The sequence below is a fragment of the Myxocyprinus asiaticus genome, chromosome 9 (genome assembly GCF_019703515.2).
Source record: "Myxocyprinus asiaticus isolate MX2 ecotype Aquarium Trade chromosome 9, UBuf_Myxa_2, whole genome shotgun sequence".
NCBI classification, from domain to species: Eukaryota; Metazoa; Chordata; class Actinopteri; order Cypriniformes; family Catostomidae; genus Myxocyprinus; species Myxocyprinus asiaticus.
The window spans coordinates 35,437,989-35,452,350 of NC_059352.1; the positions used below are offsets into that span (position 1 = coordinate 35,437,989).

A 14,362-nucleotide genomic window follows, 5' to 3' on the forward strand; every position below is an offset into this window, starting at 1 on the left:
TGTCATCAGTCTCATCCGAGATGACGATGAGTCTGCATATAAAATAAAACATAATATATATATATATATATATATATATATATATATATATATATATATATATATATATATATATACACAGTTTAGCTCAAAAGTTTACATACCCTGGCAGAAATTGTGAAATTTTGGCATTGATTTTGAAAATATGACTGATGCAAAAAAACAAAAACAACAAAAAAAAACTGTCTTTTATTTAAGGATAGTGATCATATGAAGCCATTTATTATCACATAGTTGTTTGGCTCCTTTTTAAATCATAATGATAACAGAAATAACCCAAATGGCCCTGATCAAAAGTTTACATACCTTTGAATGTTTGGCCTTGTTACAGACACACAAGTTGACACACACAGGTTTAAATGGCAATTAAAGGTTAATTTCCCACACATGTGGCTTTTTAAATTGCAATTAGTGTCTGTGTATAAATAGTCAATGAGTTTGTTAGCTCTCACGTGGGTGTACTGAGCAGGCTAGATACTGAGCCATGGGGAGCAGAAAAGAACAGTCAAAAGACCTAAGTAACAAGGTAATGGAACTTTATAAAGATGGAAAAGGATATAAAAAGATATCCAAATCCTTGAAAATGCCAGTCAGTACTGTTCAATCACTTATTAAGAAGTGGAAAATTCAGGGATCTCTTGATACCAAGCCAAGGTCAGATAGACCAAGAAAGATTTCAGCCACAACTGCCAGAAGAATTGTTCGGGATGCAAAGAAAAACCCACAGGTAACCTCAGGAGAAATACAGGCTGCTCTGGAAAAAGACAGTGTGGTTGTTTCAAGGAGCACAATACGACGATACTTGAACAAAAATGAGCTGCATGGTCGAGTTGCCAGAAAGAAGCCTTTACTGCACCAATGCCACAAAAAAGCCCAGTTACAATATGCCTGACAACACCTTGACACGCCTCACAGCTTCTGGCACACTGTAATTTGGTGTGACGAGACCAAAATAGAGCTTTATGGTCACAACCATAAGCGCTATGTTTGGAGAGGGGTCAACAAGGCCTATAGTGAAAAGAATGCCATCCCCACTGTGAAGCATGGTGGTGGCTCACTGATGTTTTGGGAGTGTGTGAGCTCTAAAGGCTCGGGGAATCTTGTGAAAATTGATGGCAAGATGAATGCAGCATGTTATCAGAAAATACTGGCAGACAATTTGCATTCTTCTGCAAGAAAGCTGCGCATAGGACACTCTTGGACTTTCCAGCATGACAATGACCCTAAGCACAAGGCCAAGCTGACCCTCCAGTGGTTACAGCAGAAAAAGGTGAAGGTTCTGGAGTGGCCATCACAGTCTCCTGACCTTAATATCATCGAGCCACTCTGGGGAGATCTCAAATGTGTAGTTCATGCAAGATGACCAAAGACTTTGCATTTTACCAAGACGAATGGGCAGCTATACCACCTGCAACAATTTGGGGTCTCATAGACAACTATTATAAAAGATTGCACACTGTCATTGATGCTAAAGGGGGCAATACACAGTATTAAGAACTAAGGGTATGCAGACTTTTGAACAGGGATCATTTCATTTTTTTCTTTGTTGCCATGTTTTGTTTTATGATTGTGCCATTCTGTTATAACCTACAGTTGAATATGAATCCCATAAGAAATAAAAGAAATGTGTTTTGCCTGCTCACTCATGTTTTCTTTAAAAATGGTCAATATATTACCAATTCTCCAAGGGTATGCAAACTTTTGAGCACAACTGTATATATATATATATATATATATATATATATATATATATATATATATATAGTGTGTGTGTGTGTGTGTGTGTGTGTGTGTGTGTGTGTGTTGGGCACTTATTGGCTGCTTTTCTTTATTATTTGGTCAAAGTCATCAATTTCAAAAACTTTTTTTTCTTTATTACATTTTAGTTTTATAATGAAATAAATTAATATGGTGGCACAATTATATTTTTGTCTACAAAACTAACCTTCAGATCAAAAGATTTTTAAGATCATGAGAAATGTTTCAGTCAAGTGTTTCAAAACTTTTGACCGGTAGTGTATATTTCATAAAATTTTATGTATAAAGAAATCTAAAAGCACCATACTTTAGGACAGTAAGATGCCATTGTTCCATTTGTCAAATTTAGATATAGCGATATTTTGTTTGTAGCGGTATACCGTGCAACCCTAATCAGCATCGTCTGTCACAGGAACAGCACCATTTTGGTGAAAAAGGAGTACATATATTCGAACAGAACTTGCATGACTTTCAATAAGTCGCATACTCTAATATTTTGTTGGACCACCTTTAGCTTCGATTACGGCGCACATTCGTCGTGGCATTGTTTCGACAACCTTATGCAACGTCACAACATTTATTTCCAACAGACTTTCAATGGGGTCAAGGTCAGGACTCTGTGGTGGACAATTCATGTGTGAAAATGATTCCTCATGCTGCCTGAATCACACTTTCACAGTTTGAGCCCAATGAATCTGGGTGTTGTTGTCCTGGAATATGCCCGTGCTGTCAAGGAAGAAAAAAAATCCAGTGATGGAATAACCTGTTCATTCAGTACATTCAGGTAGTCAGCTGACTTAATTTTATTGCCGCATAACGTTGCTGAGCCTAGACCTGATCAATTGAAGCAACCCCAGATCATAACACTGCCTCCAGAGGCTTGTACAGTGGGCACTATGCATGACGGGTGCATTGCTTCATGCACTTCCCTTCTTATCCTGACGTGCCCATTGCTTTGGATTAGGGTAAATCTGGACTCATGAGACCACATGACCTTTTTCCATTGCTCCACAGTCCAATCTTTATGCTCCCTAGTAGGGATGCTAGGATCGATCGGTACCGAATGTCCTATGACTCGATCGGTGATTGGTAATTTGGCCGATCGCATAAACCGATCACTCATGTCGCAAAAGACGCACGGCTCCTTTAAGACATCAACAGCACTGTCATGACATCACGGGGTGTGGGGAATACTGGCATAGTGTTGTAAGACAACAAACTTGATTCAGTAGTTAAGAATATTGCAGTTAGAGAGGTATGGCGAATATGAAACGTTTGTGTACTGTACTGTTAATGTGGTGTTTCACATGTGACAAGCAAAACGGTCCTTATTATAGTTCATGGCGGCAGCTTCTAAGTCTCTGATGGCCATAGGCATCTCGGTAATAACGTGAGTTACAAGATGTGATGTATTTCAAACATCTTTATTAAATATCACCCGATTAAACGGCATTAACAATAGTAGCACCCGTAGAGTCCAGAAATATGTGCTCTTTCTCTGCTTTCCTTTCATCTCTTGCCCTTATGAGAGAGTGCGTGTTCCCCTCATTAAAGTTCAAGCAGCAACAAGTAAAGTCCAACAAGTCCAACTAAATGAAAAGGCGGGGAAGGAATTTATAAATATGATAATTATTTATACAATATTAAGATACCATAATACACTGCCTGGCCAAAACAAAAAGTTGCCATTTGGATTTAAATAAGCAGATACTTAAGAACCTGTGACTGGATCATTATTGCAGTGATTAATATGTTTCAGCTGGCAACAATTCTTTTAACCCTAACTGATGCAGTGTGTAGCTTCTCATTTCTTAAACAACCATGTCAAAAGACATATCCCATAGTCGTGGAAAAGATGTTACTGTGTTTCAGAAGGGGCAAATTATTGGCCTGCATCAAGCCAAGAAAACAGCTATGGAGATTGCTGAAATCACTGGAATTGGGTTAAGTCCAACACATAATTAAAACCTGGAAGGATAGTGGGAACTGTTAAATTCGCAGAAAAAAATGTGGTTGGAAAAAAAATCTTGAATGAACGTGATCACTAAAATGATTGAAGTCGCATTGTAAAACATCGACAGTAGAACTCACGACTATGTTTAATAGTGAAAGTAAGAGCATTTCCACACGCACAATGCGACAAGATTTTACAGGATTGGGACCTAACAGCTTTGTGGCCACAAGAAAGCCACTTGTTAGTGAGGCTAATCAGAAAAAATGACTTCAATTTGCAAGGGAGTAGGGATGCTCCGATCAGGATTTTTACGGTTGATACTGATCTTCTTGTCACCTGATTGGCCGATCCCGATCATTTTGCCTTTTATCAGGATCTCTGTCATAACTGGCTACATGCAAGCTTTCTGCACACAGTCACTGTTAGCCTAATTGAATTTTCCTCTTCCCAATAATAGTTTAAAAAGTTTAAAAGGCTTATTAAAAAAATATTTTTAAATCAAGTATAAACTAACAACATATTCTCTATATTAAGATGAAGCTTAGACCCATAGGTGCATTTAAACTTAATGTGACATTTTTGGTTATTGATTCATTGTCATTCTTTCATATTATTATTATTATTCCGTATTTTATTTATATTTTATTTTTCAATTATATTTAATACATTATACTGTACTTCTAGTCAGTGATATAGTCAACAGAAGTAGGCCTATAGTTTATTGCCATTGCAGATCAATATCTCTTGCTGTGGCTTTCGGAAAGATTTTTTCACTGCAGTTTTCCACTGACAGCCTGGCTATTACAGGGTCCTATTTAAGAAATTCACTGAATAAAACCATTAGCAATCATTGTTCAAAGAATAAATCACGACTGCCCCCTACTGATCATGTCTCTTCTGCACCGCCTAAAGTCTCATCACACCACAAGAAATCACAGGATCTGTTTCCCTTTAACACCCATTCTAATTCATATTTGATTTCCAAAAGCACAACTGGAGCTTTTCATTGATCAACGAATGCCTACGTCAGAGTGCTTGGTGGCAGAAGTCGAAATGTCCTCAACTTTAGTCACATGATAGAGTGTCACGATCACAAACCCTTCCGTTTTCCTTCTCCGTCTTTCTGACACACCATCCCCATTGAAATCAATGCCTTTGCAGCATTCTCTGACCCAGCATTAACTCTTGTGTGTAGGTGCCCTTAAAGGTACAGTAAAAAAAACTGTCATTTTAATTCTAGGGATCAGAGAGAGGGTGGAAAATTGTAATGAAAACTAGATATTACCCCTGTAAGAAAAAACTGCAAGGACAAAAAGAAGGTTCTCCATCATGGTGACATGACCAAATCAAGGGGAATGACCAAAGGGAGTACACAGGAGGTAGTGGACTGTCAGAAATGAGACGAAGAGTACGTAAGCTCACCTTTCCAATCCAGGTGCCAAGCAGACTAACACAGACCTTCCCATTATCATAGAGGTTTGGGTTAAGTCGCCCGCTGCACTGAGAAAGGTAACGGAAGAGAGGAGGAACAGCAGGGTAGATATTAGGGAGCTGGATATCAAAGAGGAAAAGTCCGTCCTCGTAGGGCGTGCGGTTAGGGCCCTTAATGAGAGCTGAGAAAAGGTCCTAAAGAGGAAAAAAAACAGGATTGGCTAAATCATAAAGAAAAATATCATACTCCCTAACAAATCATAGTTTTTTGTGGAATTTTCAGAATTGTTTTCCATACATTCTAATATAAACATTCTTTAGAATCTTTCATAGCATTCTTAGTGGGGAAAGCATTCATCAAGACCACAAAGAGCATTAGAAACTGCCATTCATAGTGTGTGTGCCAAGTTTATTTACCATTCTGTCCTCAAAAGTCTTCACCATAATGCCATCAGGCAGAGAGGTGGCCAGCAGGGCCATTTCTTTTCTTACAGTGCTGAAGAACTTCTTTGCTTCTGCTGGCTGGAATTCCATTTTTTTAAATAAATGGGTGTCTATGGAGAGCAGGAGGGGACATCTTTAAAGAAATGCTGAACCAAATTTAGGCACTGTGCTGTATGTATAGATTTATTCTGCAGTATTTCTTAACTGATCAAATTCATGCAGATACACTTCAATTAAAATTTAATTATCTGTTTTGTTTAAAGCTGAAGTATGTAATTTCTGTACCACCAAATGGAATTTCAAAAATAAACATTGTTTTCAAAACAGCTGTCTGAATATGCCCCCCTTCAGCTGTTTGTTTGAACAAACAGATAGCCCCACCCCCAACTTACGCCATCGGTCAAGTCAATGTTATCTCTTGAGCAGAATACTACTCACTTAATCGGACGATCACAAAATTAATAAATTGAGTGTGAATATCACATTTCTACAATGGCATCATTAACCATAAACTGTTGCTTTGCAAGTGCTGCATCTAAGCCACTAGGCCAGTACAAGTCTATGAACGACTGTCACATCAGCCAGTGCAATACAAAACAAAACATTTCCTACTTGGCTCCTAAACTATGGAACAGCCTTCCTAGCATTGTTCAGGACTCAGACACACTCAGTTTAAATCTAGACTAAAGACTCATCTCTTCAGCCAGACATGCACCTAATTTATCCCTCAACCTGTAGTTATGGTGCATTAGTCAGGTCTGCCGGAACTGGAAACACTTCTCATATTTTTTAACTCTGCATTACAGTGAATGGCATCTTTGCTAATATTGTTCTATTTTTTTCCCGGTCTCATCACCAGAGCCTCATAATCAGAGCATGTTAGATCCAGCTCCGGTCCAGCCTGATGTCCCACTCCCACCGCTATGTGTCGCTGAGCAATGACTACTAATTGCAATCTGTGCCAGGCAGCGAGGGGCGCTTTGACGATCACTGTCTACATCACTTCAGACTACTACGATGGACTTTACAGAGTATGAACTGGTGCTAACTCCAACCGTAAAACAAGGGATACTTCACTGGCCACTGCCAGCACCTCGGACTTGGGATAGACTTCACTAAAAATGAACTGCCACAAGCTTCCAGCTGAACTGCGATGCACACCTGACTGGTCTCTGCCTGCATCATCTTGGTCACAGGATGGACTACCCTCTCTTAAACCACAATACATAGACAATAAATTAATGCCAACTAAAGCCCTCATCAGCCAAATAAAAAAGGACACAAATAATACATGACTTGTATTGCACATAGATAACTAATACTGGCATTATATTTATGCTGTATAGCCAGAGGAAAACTGGCTCCCCCAGCTGACATTACATTGTCTGTACCTGGTGCCCATTCCAAAACGGAAAACACTTCCCCTTTAGCACTGGTGAAGGTGACACCTGGTTTGCCTCCACTCTGCTGACACAAAACAGGTGTGTCACTGGGCCACTCAGAACACACAGGCGTCTGGGGTTCAGCTGGTACTGACACTGTTGCCCTCTCCTCATCCATAGCAGCCTCCATCTTTTCTTCCTCCACAATGGCCACATTGTCCAGAGTCTTCTTCAGGTTTTCCTGAAGTTTTTTAATGTCATCCAGGAAGCGTTTTTCCTTTGTGGGTTTGGCATCAGCAGGCATTGTGGCAGAGGTTGCAGCTGTAGGTTCCGCAGTAGGAGAGATAGGTGATCCGGTCCAAAGCTGCTCAACAGTCATGTTCTTCAGACTCTCCAAAATCTTTAAGGCCTCTTTGAGCTCACGGAAACCCCGTGGTGGAGTCTCTTTGCTGGGCTTCTCTTCAGATGCTGTGACTCCACCTCCACCTGAGAATGGGAAGATAATTAGCTGTGGGTGAAAACAGTGCCTGGGTATTAAACATTACAGTTGACACTCAATATATAAAAGCAACTACTACAATGGATCACATACATTAATCTGTTTTGTAGTGCATTGCATTTATTCACTTGCATACTTATTAATTTTTTGCAAACAGATATTATCCTACTCATTTTCCAGTTTTTTATAAATTACTTTGATACCATTTTCACAAGTGGTAAATTTTCAAAACTCTTAGTACTAATCTCACAACAGATCAGCAAAAAATAACTTTTTTCAAATATTTAAGCATATTTTCAATTGTGTTAGTTCAATACACAAAATCACAAAGTAACTTTTTCACAACACCTAATAAATGTTTCATCTATATTTACTTTTCACAGTAACTGTCTTTCATAATGCTATTACCGTAACATTTTTCGTTTGCATTTGTTCTCATTCAGTTTAACACATTTGTCTATCATTTAATCCAACTGATCTTAATTGTTAATCAATGAATCATTTGGTATATCTATAGATTTTCAACTGGTCTGATTATTGTGTGTTGGTAAGGTATCAATTAATTGCTGTAAGAGCTTTCAATCAGGATAAACCAAACATAATAAATCCCATTTATTAAAAAATAAAAATAAATAAATAAATAAAAAAAAAATCACCTGGAAATCACAATTGGTTACCATATAAGTAGAACTATGTGTAAGCATTTACAATGTGCAAACATAGAGAAGGATAGACTGCAAGAGAGGAAACCTGCAAAGGGGTCAAAGATGTAGATGTGGACCCTGCCAAAGAGGTGGGCATAGGCCTAACCACAAAGGTCAACTGTCAGCTCAATCATAAGAACATTCAGCCAAGAAAACCGGTAAGACAGCAAACTATTCACTATACTTTTACAGTACAGTAAATGGCATTACTGTATACAATAGTGAACAATATGTAATCATTAATTATTTTTTTTTACAGTAGTAAAATATCGACAGCATACTCTGTTCTACTCTCAGAACTGACAGAAGACAACCTGGTGGTGGTCAAATGCGTGTACTGAATGACCAGCAGGAGTTGGTGGTGATGAAAACTGTCAGGGCAAGGAATGACATATGGCTATTCGAAATAAAACAGGTTATTGAGAAGAGTAACGACACCTTTGCCAGTGTGGCATCAATCAGCCTTCCAACTACTGCCCGCCTTTTGAAGCACCACCAGGTTTCTATTAAACAAATTATCCTGGTGCCTTTCGAGAGAAACCATGCCTAGGTGAAACGTCTGTGTGCAGAATATGTTCAGGTACAGCGCTAAGTGGTGTACTGTATGTACATGTTATGTACAGTACTACTGCAGTAGAGTAACTTCTTTTATTCAGCAGCAAGGGCAATTTGAAACATGTATCTTGCATTGTTTGATATTTAATTAACTGATTGTTAAAAATACTAAATTGAAAGATCCTACTGTTGTGTTTTGGCGATTAAACTTTTAACTTTTACTTTTCTCAATTTTTACCTCTAGTTTTATTCATATGGAATAATTTTTAAAGTATATAGCAGGTCTCAACATTAAGCAACTGGTCATTCACTTGTCTGAGTAAAAATGTTACTTGTCCAGAGAGAAATGTACATTTATTTACATATTGTGTTATATAAATATAATTTATTATGAAGCAATATTCTCATCAATATTCTCAATAAGTCTCTCATTTCCCTGGAAGACATGATGCAATAATGTACCGACTTACATTTATATAGTTGTTCTTGGCAAATACCTTTAACAAATACTTAAACAGGTAGTTAAAAGAATAGTTCACTCAAAAATTTTAATTCTGAGGAGAAGTGATCTATCAGTAGGAGTCTGCAGCAGTGTGTAAGTATGCATTTATTAGAGTGTTTCACTTTGTTTTAGAGTATTATTCATTGCTAGGTTAGAGTTGTTTGTTTACTGTGTACTGAACTCATGTTTGTTCCCATGTTCTCACGTGACCCTCATTTTCGGTTAGCCACGTGCACTAGATTTGCTGTGCTAAATAGTAAGGTGTGTCCATTTTTTTCACTCAACGGCACGATAGCAGTGTATATATTTGACGTGGACTCTGACGCGGAAGTGGCAGCCCTCTCATGAAGCCCTCCTCATGCTAGGACCAGTGATTCTACCTGTGCGAGGACACTGACAAGGCGCCACTTACTGATAGCACTTAAGTATCTGTTCCTTTTTATTTCCTTTTACATTCCTCTATGTCTACTCCTTGCATAACATGTGCCCTCAAGCATATCCCTGCTATCTGTTACAGACAGTTTACACAATGCAGACGCAGGACACATCGCAACCTACACAACCTAAGGCCCATTTGCACATCAGCACCAGCTCCTCTCATTTTCATTGGACTCTGTAACTGCCAGTCAGCTGTGAAGAAAGCAGACTTCACTCCAGCTTTAGCCACCCAGTCTGCCCTGGATATGCCCAGAGGATACAGCAACACTCTCTTTCCTCTCCAAAAACTTCTTCTCTCACACCCCTTAACATACCGGTAGGGATGGGGGAACTGGTTTGCTTATTCCAAACAACTGGACATTTTCATCACTCTCCTCACTATGTAACAATAACGCCTTTGAATTCCATGCTATCACTACAACGCAACCTACAAAAATCCATGTCCTTGTCATAAATCACCCTCCAGATCAGCTAGATAACTTCCTTGAGGATCTGGATGTCCTGCTATCCTCCTTCCCCGAAGATGGCAGCCCACTTGTGGTTCTTGGTGAATTCAACATACACCTAGACAAGCCCCAGGCCGCTGTACTTCATGCTCTTCTTTTTTTATCATGTTCGGTCATCTTCAGTTTATCATGAACTGATAAACTGATACAATGTATACCTTGAATGCACTGTAAGTCGCTTTGGATAAATGTCTGCCAAATGCAAACATGTAAACGTAAAAAAATTCTTCTGGCCTCGTTCAACTTGGAAAGGCTATGCACTACTGCAACTCACAGATCGGGCAACCAGCTGGATCTCATTTTTACACGTAACTGTACCACTAATAATGTTCTTGTTACACATTTACATATTTCGGATCATTACTTTGTTCAAATTAACATGACACTTCCATCTAGACAACCACATACTCCCCTCAGGTTTCCTTTCGCCATAACCTTCGTTCTCTCTCACCCACCTGCTTTTCCACTTCTCTCTTCCCTTGCAAAATCTATTTTTCTCCCTGGATGTCAACATTGCTACAGACACTCTATGCTCCACTTTAACAACATGTCTAGACAGCATCTGTCCTCTCTCCTCTCTCTGACGTTCTTTGTGAACATCGGACCGACCTCAGGGTGGATGAGAGGAAATGGCAGTAATCTAAAGATTCTGTAGATCAGAGTAAGTATCAGTCCATGCTTGCTCCTTTTCCAATAACTTTGCATCAGCAAAAACTTCCTATTATCAAGACAAGATCAACAACACTCGCAGCTAATTTAGGACATTTAACACACTAATTTGTCCTACCACCTCACCACTTTTTTTTTACTGATAAGATTACAGCTATCAACAGTACATCTGCCCTTATTCTGCTGGACCAATCTTCAGCCTTTGACACAGCCAACCATGAGATCCTCCTGTCCACCCTTTCTACTCTTGGCAGCACAGGAACTGTGCTTGGCTTGTTCAAGTCCCATCTCTCAGGTAGGTCTTTCAAGGTAGACTGGAGAGATGGGGTGCCCAAGTCACATCAGCTACTTACTGGGATACCTCAGGGCTCAGTGCTTGGCCCACTTTTCTATATACACAACATTACTGGGACCCATCATTCAAGCACACAGGCTCTCTTACCACTGCTACGCCAATGACACGCAGTTCTACTTGTCATTCCAGCCTGATGACCCCACGGTGACTTTTTGGACTTCTGCCTGTTTGGCAGACATCTCGGCCTGGATGAAGCAACCACCTTTAACTCAACCTAGCAAATACAGAGTTTCTCATCTTTAAAGCCAACCCTGCGGTTGAGCACAACATCACAGTTCAGCTGGATTGTCGTATCAACACAAAGAGGCACCAAATTACTTTCCCGGACTATCGACTTCACTGTACATCGGTGGTGGAATGAACTTCCCAATTCAATCCATAAAGCAGACTCACTCTCTGTCTTCATAAAATGGCTAAAGACATCTTTTTTGTGAGCACTTGACCATACACTTATAAAAAATGTTTAAAAAAAAAAATCTTTTTGAATAGATAGTACTCTTGGATAGTACTTTTCTGATGAAATTGAAACTTTGTAATGCCGCAATTTTCGTGAAACGAATCGCTTATGTTTTACCCTTCATCATTTTGTAAGTTGCTTGATAAAAGCGTCTGCTAAATGAATAAATGTAACTTCCATGATTAACCGACCTCATGTTGTTCCAAGCCCATAGATGAGAGAAACTGAAATGGAACATACAAGGAGATGTTAGGAAGAAAAGTTATTCCCAGTCACAATTCACTTTCATTAAATTTTTCCCCCCTACAAAGAAAGTGAATGGTGACTCATTCTGCCTAACATCTCCTTTTGTGGTCAATGGATGAAAGAAACATTTGGTGAGTAAGTAGTAAGACAGAAGTTTCATTTTTGGGTCAGTTCCCTATAAGAGTTTAAGTCCATTCTGACTAGATTAAAGTTGACAAAATGCACTGAAAATTAATAGATGGAATCCTGAAAGAGAGGACTTTGCTTCTTAATCAGCTTATGATGTTTATGGAAAATGGATAATAACATGTATAGGCTATTAAAGATAGTTACAAGGATGATATTTTAAATATGTATATTATTAATATATTATAGTACGTAAATCGCTACATAGGTCTACCTACAGTATATTATTTAAAATGGGCTGATTCACAAGACAAAGAAAATACCTGTAAACGTCAGATAGCGTGTCAGAGAGATGGAGCTGAGAGATGTAATGTATTTAGAAGGATGATGAAGTTAAGCGTTTTAAGCATTTCTAGTTCTGGTAGCTTTACAAAAAGTATTTTGCCATTTCTGCCTTTCTTATTAAAGGTGCTGTAATATGAGCCGCACAATGTGATGAGGGAAACTAGACTAAACTAGACGGTGTCACACGCTTGCACTATATAGTCAGCTTCGTTGTTTATAAACAGGAGCGATAGTTTCATCATGTCATTCATTTGTATGACGTCATGTGCATGTCAAATTAACAGGTTATACATAAGTTCAGCAGATATGGCTCACACTAAACTTGATACATGTCCAATAAGCTGTGGAATGCTGAGAGAGAGAGACTCAGAAGCATTGATTACTCGCGCTGATTCTGATATTACAAAATTATTGATTTGATTTGTACATTTGAGTGGTTTCATTTACAAATTCTAAACTACTATACATGTTAATGTGAATTAATGTGTGTGGGAATTCCCCATGTTATAAACATGAAACTTGCAGGAATTATAAAAATTGTGTGCAATCCCTGCAATCCTGTGACGAATTTCATGCCCTGGTGTCACAAGTGTGGTCAGTATTGCACTAAGAGTTTAAAAAATGTACCACTTACTTTTGAAAAAATAAAAATAAAAATAAAAATAAAAATAAAAAATGTAATTGCACTCACTCTTCCCCTGGTACACTATTACACAACTCATGTGTATGGTTTATTGCATATTGTATGGATATATTGCATATTAGGGCTTTTCACACTTGAAATTGTTAACTCAGGGCCATCCTTAACCCTGGGTAAACAAAATTCTGGGTTATCTTGTTTCATGTTTCACACTGTTCATACTTAACCCTGGTTTAATAATTATCCCTGGGTATTCATGTTTCGAGGTTTCACACAGGACATTCGTAAATCCTAGGTTAAAGTTCTTATTTGCATATTTGCGGCACCAATAACAATGATTGGATGAATACAACTCGTGATGGACACGCCACTTGTCAACTGAACTGCTCTCCACTGGAAATGTCGCCAAGCAAATCAGCTCTGTTTGTCTTTTGTCTTCTGAAACATAACACCAAAACACACGCAGAAGGAATACGGTCTCACGGCAGTTAGCAAGTTTGACATCTCTGTTCGACATTAAACTGTAAACAGCGTGTGAATGTTTCTGTGACTGTACAAAGCATAAGAATATTTAATGAAGCATAAGAATTTTTAATGAGGCATTATATGATTGGTAGTCTTTTGCTTAACTTTTTAAACATTTTAACACCGCATTGTTTCACACTGTATTCCTTTGGTAATGCAATGCGGGGTTAACCCCGCTAATGCGGTGCTAACCCTGCTCAAAACTATAAGTGTGAGGGGTTTAAAAAAAAAACAATAACCCAGGGTTAAGCAGTGTAACAGAGCAAAGCAGCTCATGACGCTCTGCAAATGACGTACTCAAGTCGGTCTCCCTACACTCTGAAACTAATTATATAGTAGTATATATCTGAATATTTTGCAATAAACTTAATAATTTAAAAATATTTGAAATACGTCAGTAATTTCTATACTTATAATCAACAATTTCAAATCAATAGTTATATATTTTTTCATCATTTTAAATTTGATTGTCATTCGCAATGCTTCAAGGGATTGTAGTTAATTTCCTCATTTAAGATGTTAAGTACACAGTCTTTAACTTTGTCTTTGATTTGAAGCAAAAAAGTATTTGAAAATTGGACAAAGTTTGACATTTTATGATTCACCTCTGAGCTGGTTGGTTTGGTTCATGTGTTTAAACTATTTTATGAAATACTTTATGAAATCCCAATGGAAAAAACTAAGGGGAAAAATACCTCTGGAAATAAGATGGCTGAAAAAGCCATCTTATTTCATATGATCTCAACATGCACTGTTACGCTCTATTCTAATTATAATTGCACTTCCG

The 14,362-nt window shown here is 38.3% G+C and overlaps 1 protein-coding gene across 1 annotated transcript in view; it reads right to left on the reverse strand.

Annotated features, from left to right (window-relative positions):
- Window positions 1-14,362, reverse strand: part of LOC127446047 ((E3-independent) E2 ubiquitin-conjugating enzyme UBE2O-like) — a 143,043-nt gene that overhangs the window by 26,015 nt on the left and 102,666 nt on the right. The window contains exons 16-18 of the mRNA XM_051706667.1: window positions 7,018-7,494; window positions 5,600-5,736; window positions 5,174-5,377 (exon numbers count right to left, since the gene is read on the reverse strand). Of these exons, the coding sequence (XP_051562627.1) occupies window positions 5,174-5,377; window positions 5,600-5,736; window positions 7,018-7,494 (818 nt within the window). The remainder of the gene's footprint in view (window positions 1-5,173; window positions 5,378-5,599; window positions 5,737-7,017; window positions 7,495-14,362) is intronic.